This window comes from Morone saxatilis, unplaced genomic scaffold (genome assembly GCF_004916995.1).
Source record: "Morone saxatilis isolate NCDOM2014 unplaced genomic scaffold, NCSU_SB_2.0 Contig15, whole genome shotgun sequence".
Lineage (NCBI taxonomy): Eukaryota > Metazoa > Chordata > Actinopteri > Moronidae > Morone > Morone saxatilis.
Window position 1 is genome coordinate 21,776,729 of NW_023339707.1, and position 9,920 is coordinate 21,786,648.

The 9,920-nt window shown below is 39.2% G+C and overlaps 1 protein-coding gene across 1 annotated transcript; it reads right to left on the reverse strand.

The window, feature by feature from the left end:
* Positions 1–55: 55 nt before the first annotated feature.
* LOC118324829 (transmembrane and death domain protein 1-like) lies at positions 56–3,730 on the reverse strand. The gene is made up of 5 exons (XM_035657303.1): positions 3,655–3,730; positions 3,144–3,335; positions 1,917–2,036; positions 911–1,063; positions 56–377 (listed from the first exon to the last, which is right to left on the reverse strand). The coding sequence occupies exons 1-5, from the start codon at positions 3,722–3,724 to the stop codon at positions 88–90; spliced, it is 825 nt and encodes a 274-aa protein (XP_035513196.1). The 5' UTR covers positions 3,725–3,730; the 3' UTR covers positions 56–87.
* Between the last annotated feature and the right edge of the window lie 6,190 nt (positions 3,731–9,920).

A 9,920-nucleotide genomic window follows, 5' to 3' on the forward strand; every position in this document is an offset into this window, starting at 1 on the left:
CTCCATAAAAAAACAAGCAGAAAGAGTATGCACAAATGTTAGGTGTGCTGCAGACTTTTTATTTAACAATTTCATCCCCTGAGCTGCCTATTGTGCAGCCTCTGACCTCGCAGAAGCTGCATCTTCCAACATTACATCTCCAGCCACGAGCTTACTGCAGGAGCTGCTGGTGACCCTGGGGTGACGGCTGTGCTGGTTTCTACGGGAGATGCGGATGATGATGAGAAGTATAGAGATGCCTGCGAGCAAGGTACCTCCGAAGCCCAGTAGGATGCCATACAAAAGTGGCAGAGCTACATCCAAGGGCCCCTTCTGGTACAGAGGGACAGGAGCTCGCTCTACAATCAGATCCAGGTCACGCCATGTCAGATCCCGTACTAACAGACACACACACACAGGCCACGGCACACACACACGACACATCACACACACACACACCACACACACACACACAGAGCACAAACAGGATAAACACACTTACTACCTCAAAGGACTGCGGGAGCATTTTTGTCAAGTTTTAACTTGAATGAAGTACCAGGGAGGATTTTAAAAAAAAAATGGACAGGTGATAATTACATTTTTGAATTTCTAGGTATCCTGGGAAATACTCCTTGTATAGTGAGAGTGTTGATGTTGAGAAAGTAATGAGTTGGAAGCATGCCCACGGCCACCAAATCTAATCCAGCATCTCATCTAAACACTTAATAGATTCAGGGTTTGGTGAAACATTATATCATTTGTCATTCAGACAATCTCCAGAGGGATAACCCAAAAATCTCCTCTTGACATCAATAGCCAAAGATATTAGGGGCTTAGCGTGGCCACACATGTAAAGACTCAGCTCTCCATCACTAATTCTATTTTATAGTGCACCAAACCAATGTGACTCTGTCAAGCTTTAGGAAATTACCTCGTCTTTTTCTGACCCTCTGATCTTCCTTCTGGTGGTCCTCTGTTTCCGATTTTACTGGTGGGAAGTTTAAAGAGTTGACATATTTGTGATAGCCTTCAACAAAGCGTTTCAGGCTCAAGGCTTTGTCCTGGTTGATGTTCTTCCCCACTTCTGTAAAAAACACACAGCACAGAGACAATCTAAAAGTATTTCTTTGTCACTTCGCACGCAAAACGTGTATGTATTTCATCCTATAAAAGATTGTCAATTTGACTTTAATTGTTGCTTTCTTGCCCTGAAAACAATTCTGGCAGGAGAGCAACTGTTGTCCTTCATTTCCGAAAAAAACAGAATTAACCATTCAAGTTTCTACGTACGAGTATATCTCTTCAGAACTGCAATCAAGTGTACGATAATTGCTGAATTCTGTATCCACACAGTTTTTCGTTAAAGCTGTCAACCCCCCCCCCCCCCNNCCCCCCATAGCTCATCTCTTCCCATCCTCTCCTTGTCTTTTTTTTTTCTTTCTCCAAAGCTGATGATGAAAGGAGCAGATGGTTTGTTCTGTGGCTGGTGTCAGCTCCACTGAGTCCTCTGTCAGATCATTTACACCTCCTTCTATCCAACGCCACTCGGCTGTGGAGTTGTGTGTACACTGGACTGCAACACATGCCAAAGACTGGCACTGTGCAAAATATGCCACTTTTGAGGTTCCAATTAAAATGAATCTCAAAGTAATGAAGCAATTACGCGCTGTTGTTCAAGTCTTGAGGAGGCCTTCTTGACCGAAATAAACCAATTTTTGAAAGTACACCGCCATGTACCCAAATTAGGCTTTGTTCCAATTTCCTTTTGTCAAGGGACATGCTGAGATGTCTCCTAATGACATTTGCTGCTATGACAAACACTGTACTGTACATAAAAATGAACTATTATTACTTCTATTTGTTCTAACCCATTACATTAGTCGCATCACACATAATATTCAGTGAACACATGCTCTTTGTGTCCATTTGTCTCTCACCAATGGCAATATCTGTTCTGCCGATGTGCTGCAAGGCGCGAGAAAGCCTGTCGTAGTAGGTCTGCTTGCCGTACCTCAGCAGCCAGTCTGTCAGGGCCGTCCGGCACTGAGCTTCACTATCTAGTAAACACAAAACATATGGTCCTCAGACAGACAGGTCTCTGACAGTCAGCTTGCTGCCAGGAACTCCCCAAGCTGAGCTGGACGTGTGAGAAACAGACAGGTCTCAGGGTGGACTTTTCTTCATTTCCACTTTATTGCAGTTTACAGCCTGTAACTCTTAAAGGATCGGTTCACAATTTACCAAATATATCTTAGTTCATTTTAGATATTTTCAGTGTAAGCGATGGGGGACAAGATCCACTATCCTCTTGTTGTGCAAAATGCATACTAATAGTCAGCTGAAATGAATATGACGCTTCAGTAGACAAATCATAATCTTTTTAGTATAGTAAAAGGTTACCTCTTTGTGTTATGCCAGACAATGTTTCCTTGCTGAGCTGCAGTGAAAGGAGAGCAGCACAGAGACAACATTTTTGTAACTTTTGAAAGACACCCACTTATCGCAGACTGTTAAGGGTTAGGGCTCATAAATAACTTCAGCTGAACATTATACATTTTTGCACAGAAAAAAAACTGTGGATTTTGTCCCCCATCACACACACACCGAAATTGCTTTAAGAGGGGACAATTATCATTGTCAACAGGAGAAATAATTGAGGGGAAGAAGTATTCAGTTCTTTACATGCTACAAGTAAAGCAAAGTGGGGTTAGGTAAAAGTATGAAAGTATTATCAACTCTTTGTAAACTCAGAAAAACAGCCCTGTTTTCAGCATTCTCCTGCTAAAAGTTTTCTGTGTTAATGTTTATTTAGCTTAAGAAGTAGGGGAATTTTCTCAACCCATAAAGGAACATTTAATCCTTTAGTTTATCAGAAAAATTAAAATTCAAAATAACAAAATTGGTATACGTTTTTCACTGGAAGGGAATGAAAAATAATCTACAAAGTAGATAGTAGCTAAAGCTGTCATATAAATGTAGCGGAGTAAAAAGTACAAAATTTGTCTCTGAGATGTAATGGAGTAGAAGTATAAAGTTGCATAAAATTGAAATACTAGTAAAATTGCAAACAGTAAATTACAAGTCATTAGACATGTATGATCTCTGTGGACTAGAGTGCCTCAGGTCAAAGATTAGATGTGTTTCAGATGATGATGCGTACAAACCCGCAGCAGAAGAGGTGTCTCTCTTGGCTCGAGGCTTGAGGTTTAGTTGTTTTTTTCCTGGTGAGAGGCGCTCAAGATGCTGGAAGATGTTCTCCTCTGGGTGAGAGAGGGCGAACAGAAGGTCCTCACACTCTTTAGACGTCAGCAACTCCACTAAACGCTCCAGCTGATGGACACCAATGTCTTCTGCCACTAAATATCCATAACACATAAGTGATGAAGGCGTGACCATTATACAGTACACTGTAAATTCCACTAAGCATAATGCTGACACTACACAACATTTCTGCAGCACGCCTGTGCTCTCAATTAGCAAGTGCTGTATATGTGGCGTAAAGCTGTCATGTTACCCTCCTCAGCTGCAGAGAATAGAAACTGAATAATCAACATTTTACAACAGAGAACAGAACAATCAGCAAATCCAGTCTCACTGTGAGTTTTTTCTGTTGAATTCTTGTAACATGCTGTCTGCTGATGTAACTGCACCTGCTGTTGGAACATTTGCTCTCACCTGTGTCCTCTCCGAGTGTTGATCTCAGAAGTAGAAAGATTAAAAATGGACAGATTTTCCAGACTTTCATGTCAGCTGAAGTAATATGGGTAAATGCAAGCTGCTAACAATATATTAAGTTTTTTTTCAAAACTGCCTAATAATCTAGAATTTGTTTAAAATGTAAACAATGCAACTACATTTTTGGCAATGTTTTTGTTTTGGAACAGGCAAAATATATTCATGCCACTGAGAATATGTTCATGGTTGCAATATTTTTTTTAATTTATCCTCAATTTGCAAGTGATAGGAAAAACATCTGCAATTATATGAGACATTGTCAAAACTGCCATTCATTAATCTTCTGACAGTTGACCTCACAATAATGTGATGATATGAATATATTTATGAAAAATAATGTAAATGTTTAGTATAATATATGTATTGCAAATTATATTATATATATTACATAAATGTGTGTGAAAGTGGTTTTAGGTAACATAGCTGAGTTTATAGTGTGACATACACATCTGTTGCAGATTAACCAGACCACACAACACCTTCTTAGTGTCTCAGCTTGGACATTTTCTACTCCTAACTCTCGACTCTACTACTACTACTCTGTGTTGTACTCTTTGTGTTGTGGTCATGCACTTAAAAGCTTGACATTGTTGATTAACTAAATACATTCAGAGGCCATTCAACCCTTGCCTTTGAGACTTGGAGGGTTCATTTCTATTTATGTGAGTGTACCCACATGCATAACCATGGGCCAAAAATATGTTGCTTTGCTCTGTGGTATTATAATGATTTTACATTTCAAAAAGAATGATTGTCAGGAGACAAAAACAAAAGAGACCCCAGGAATGAAGGGACATTTAAAATTCTATTGAACTTTAAAGCTTTATCAAGACCACACACCAACTTTACAAAGAGGGTGATGCATGTATTGTGAGGTATAAAATCATAATGTTTGTAATATTGAAATATGAAAAAGGAAAACAGCAAAGACTATTATGTTTCTTTGCCTTTGATGCGCATTACTGGAGATAGTTGAGATGCATCTCTCTAGCAGGGAGAAACATGTTTAATGACAATATTGTGTGGGCTACAGTGAGGGCATGTTTTAAATTGTTAATAAGCTTCATTTGCCAAACAGTAAAGGTTGTTTGTGTGGGCTGAGTCTCAAATTCTCCACGTTGGCTAATGAAAAAAAACATCATGCTCTGGGGCTGAGAACCACAGGAAGTTGGGTGTGGGTGGTATAATGGCTTTGTAATTATTTGAGATGTTGCACTTGTAGAAAAAAAGAAACAGTGGGCACAAGGTCAAGAAATTTATTCATATTACTTTGTTGCTCAGTACAGCATCTTGCACAACATATTTTGAAATATATATTGCAGGAAAAGTACATACAATATACTACTGTACGATCAAATAATCAAACAAACAGTATGATCTTGCAAAAAATGTATAGTTTCCAATGTTCAAAACGCAGTCAATGGAATGGAATGAACTGATTTCTTTGACTTGTGCCTTCTGGTGTTGTGACTGTTAGCCTGTGGAGCCGTATCCCCATGTCTCTTACACTTCACACCACTGAAATCTGGTTAAATACAGATACAGACTCCGGTGGAATGAAGGATAGAACACATGGAATATTCTTGCAGAAAGTGTCTGAAAAAGAAGACAGAAAACTCATTCTTTATTTCCAATGTGAGATTATCGTTGTGATTCTGATTCATCCCAATTTTCCCCAGGCGATGCACCACAATAAGTGAGTTTATTGCAGGAACACAGAGTGCTAACTTTGAGGGTTTAAGCTTTACTTTCAATGTTAAGCTTCAGGATGGAGGCCGACCCTGGCACCTGGTGCAGAGCGATTGGGAATGTATGATTTATGAGGAAGCCTCCGAGGTAGAGGGGGTGGCAATGAGTGCAGCAGGAATTGGATGTTGGCCTCTCCCTTTTCTTGAGTTTAAGTTTGAGCCTGAGCCTGAGCGAGACCAGGCCTGTCCTGCTCTGTGGCTCCAGGCTTTCAGGCTTCTGTTGAAATCCTGGGCTCTGGCACGTTATCACAGGCCTGAACTGAATGACTGTTTAGTCATCAGTGATGCAACCCCACCACAGCCCTTCTCGAGCCCACCACTGCCACCAGACACCCCGGCCAGTCTCGCAATCTGTCCCCCTCAGAGTCATGCTCCTAGGGAAACATGCCAACTCAACACGAGCAACACCTGAAGCTTTCTAATAGTAATACTTTCCCCTCTTTCATGCACTTACATTCGCACACTTTTAAACACAACTGCCACCTTCCTATGCCCAAAAATCTGTTGGTCCAGCTGTATCTTAAAAACAAATGTTGCTTCTATGCACATGGTTTCTCCAGGTGATCTTATCATCCTAATAAATTCGCCACAAGAACTTTTGTAAGTTTACTTACTTAATTTGGTGACTATTAGTTATTGTAGGTCTAGACAAATCTACTGTCTGAAGTATTTTCAAGATTAGACTTTCTGTGCATAGATGAATGCCTTACCTTGCTTAAAATGCATTACTCACCTTATTTGCCTCTTTAGTTCCCCAGCGACTGTGTGAATGCAATGCAAATCAAACTACAAAAATGCTCAAAGCAATCTTCACAAGGTACTGAAGGTACAACAGACAATGTGCTATCTGTCTCCTCTCTGACTTTTTCCTCTACCTGATTCAGGTATTGGTGTTTTAGAGGACTGTGCCGACCAATAAGATACAGGCACCTGAGAAGGACCACCCTTTTTCAGCCATAAAAAGCTGCCACACCCTGCATTGTGGCATAGTTGTATTGCCAAAAATGAAGAAAAATATATAATAAACATAGACACTAGAATGAAAGAAAAGGTAGTATTCCAAAAACGGCTGTGACCTTACAGCGGTTTTAGTAAAATCATCAGTTACTTTAATCTCTTGCTAACAGACACAACATCTTATGCACTTCAATGAAATACTCTAAGGAAGGCATAAACTTACAAATGAAATAAAGGAGTTTCATGTAATATTCATCTAATAAGAGCCTTGTATTCATTATTTGATGAGTCTCTGCTATAATTTGCTCATTTCTGTCTCGCTCTCTAGGGTAAACCACATTCTTCATTAGGCCAGAGCATCTCTAAAGCATTTCAGAAGCCCTTCAAACCCATTTTCGTAAAATATTTGAATGATAATTTGCAACTGTGACAAGAAGAAATCGCTTTATATTCTTCCTCCAGAGAATCATTAAGCCCTAAAATCACTAAAATCCACACTGTAATATATTATCAAAATATCTCAAAATAACTGTGCTGTTAACTGAACTGCCATCTGTACAACACAGTGTACTTTGTTTTCTGGCAGAAAACAATCCTAACACATACATTTTATTAACAAGAAACTTTGCAGCTCTGTTCTCTAGCTGGAAGTATCCTCTTTTCAGCCTTAAATGAAAAATGGGGCGACACCCGACATCCGTCACTGTGAAAGGAGCGACTTTTTCTTTTTGAAAAGCATTCCTTTCACCCCTCACAATGACAGGGTTGGGGGGGATGGGAGAGGAGGAACAGACACATTCCTGAGGTGCACCAAGCTTCACCTGACAAGATATTTCTCTTGAGAGCACATTCATTTGAGCCCAATCTTCTTTATATGTGATTTTATTGACAAGGACACCAATATCTTTGAGTTATGAGCTGTTGTTCTCTAGAGACAGACAGTGCTTTACCTCTGTGTTCTGTGTGGGCCAGATAGCTCTGGACAGTGTGACTTGTTCGAGGTAATCTTTTGGACCTCTGGAAGGTGACAGCTGAAAAACGAGCCTCTAAAAACACTCTGCTCGAAGGCAGCCTCATGTCTGGCTTACTAACCACACAGAAAAAGACTTTGCAGGAGATTTTTTTAGCTCCACTGACCATGTAGCCTCGCTCTGTGAACTGTCTGAACCAATTGTTTCAAATGTATATGCAAATAAAAACATAATAAAACCAATTTCTTTTCTTTTCACAGCTGTACTTACTAGACACACTGGCAGCACATATTGTGCATCAAATGCATCAACTGATGTCTTCTTGAAGTCTCTGATAAAGGTGTGTGCTGTTTTTGGGGAGCTGCCTCAAATGAGATCAAAAGCCCCGGTGCTAAGGAGCAGCTCATATTCACAAAAAAAGCATTGTGTTTAGAATTTTTTTTATTGATATTACTAAAGCAATATCGCAAAAAGTGTAAACATCAAGCACTATGACAACAAGCAGTCCACAAAGCGTGTTCGCCTGTTTAACAAGCTCTGCTGAGTAGATTTGATTGCTGCTGGTTTATGACTGTGCCTTAGATCTTACAGGATTTCTGTTTTAAGGGTTCAGAATAAAACAACTTAAAAATGCTGTTCTTTTGAGTTGAATATTGTATTTTGTATCCCAGTGGGAGGCATACCTTAAAGTTGGTCAACAGTGCATTCAGTCCTGAGGTTTCTAAAAACCTGCACCTCCATCTTGCTGGAATGAACATGCAAGGTTACTGGTGAGGAAACACAGTCATTCCGAGATGGGGTGAGGGCTGAGCCCGAGACAGAGATTTGTTGAATGAAGAGGTGCTGAATTTCAGCATTATACTCCCTAAAGGCAGCAGTGGAGGCTCCGTTGAAACACATCACTGTGAGGAATTTGAACTTCAACACAGAATTCACATTTCTAGAAAGCCTCTGTGATGCATGTCATTTCCACTGTAATCAGTATGTTTTATAAAAGCACAACAGTGCCAAAATGTGAAACACGGTACTGTATTTGACATAATGCACGACATTCACATGACATGTTTTTTATTAAATTCACACCTGAACAATAATCACTAAAAACAGCTTTGTGGTTAATGTAACAAGGTCACAAATTACATTTTAAAACAAAAGACTTACAAAATCATTTATGGTTATGATTACAGTGTTAGGTGCTAACCCTGGACGTCTACTATTTTCCACTTCTGCCATTTAATTGAAGTGATAAAGTCACTTTTACAAATGAAACTGATTATTTTAACCAAAATTTAATTTACAAGATAAAAGCTGTTAAATAACTCCTGTATGATGTAGGTGTGAACCATCATTGCAGAAATTTGCATCAATCTGCATCTACATTAAAATGCAAATTACAGTATGTTGGGCTGTAACACTAATTCAGAAATGCGTTCACTAATGACACACGTAAATGTTACATAAATGTATCACAGCTGTTACAGATGCTTATGCTTTATTCATATTGTATGAAACATGCTGCACTATGCTTTATTGTATATGCTATCATTGTTTTATATTCATGTTCTGCATCTTCTATGCGTCTGCTTCCGTACGAGCTCAAAAGAAATGTATACAATAATCCTATCTTTGAATAATGAAACAAAGCTGCTTTTTCATTTTTAAATGATGGCATTTGCTTCAGAAGAAGACATTTAGTGCAATTTGAATGTTTTTGTGTGAAATTCATGGGTGTCGGCCCTGTCTACAGGCTCTATAGCCCGAGGCCGCCCAGAGGTTGTCTTCCTACCTTGATACTCCCCTCATCTCTTTCTCCCCCTCTCTGACGCCTCATTGGCTGATTCTGTTCCGACTTGCCTGGGCAGGAATGCTCCTACCCTCTAATGCACTTTTATGTTCAAGCAATTTGACAATGAAGAGTGCCATCATTTTGCAGCATAAATATTTCATTCCCCATTTGGATGCAGATTTGAGATGTCACACCCAGAATACAAATGGCCTATCTCTCCCATGGAAAATAACGGAGGCCCTGTGTGAATATGATTTGTGTGAGCTCTAGACAAATATGGTGCAATGTGATTAGGTCTTATTGAGAATCACTGTCACTGTAAAAAAAACAAAATAATAAATAATAAAGTCTGAATCATAATCAAATTCCACAATTTCAAACTACTGCCAGCAGACAGGAGATGCAATTACCTGAATGTCCAACATTCTTTTTAAAACCACTTTTTAAAAGTTATTCTTTTCACTTCTGTCTTTATTAAAATCTATCAAACAACACAGAATGAAGAGGCCTTGAAAGTGAACCATTTTAGGCAGTTTCAGAGACACTCAGAGAATTCCTAAGGGAGTCTTTTGTTGTCATTTGGACTTTCATGTACAATACTCAGTGATCCTGGGTCATGATGTTTCTTAGCAAATACTGTTATTGTGAATGAAAGGGCTCTAGAAATATATCTAGAACTTTTACCAAGGGGAAAAGTAACAAATACATACACTGAAGTAGTGTATTATTATTTCCATATTCCCT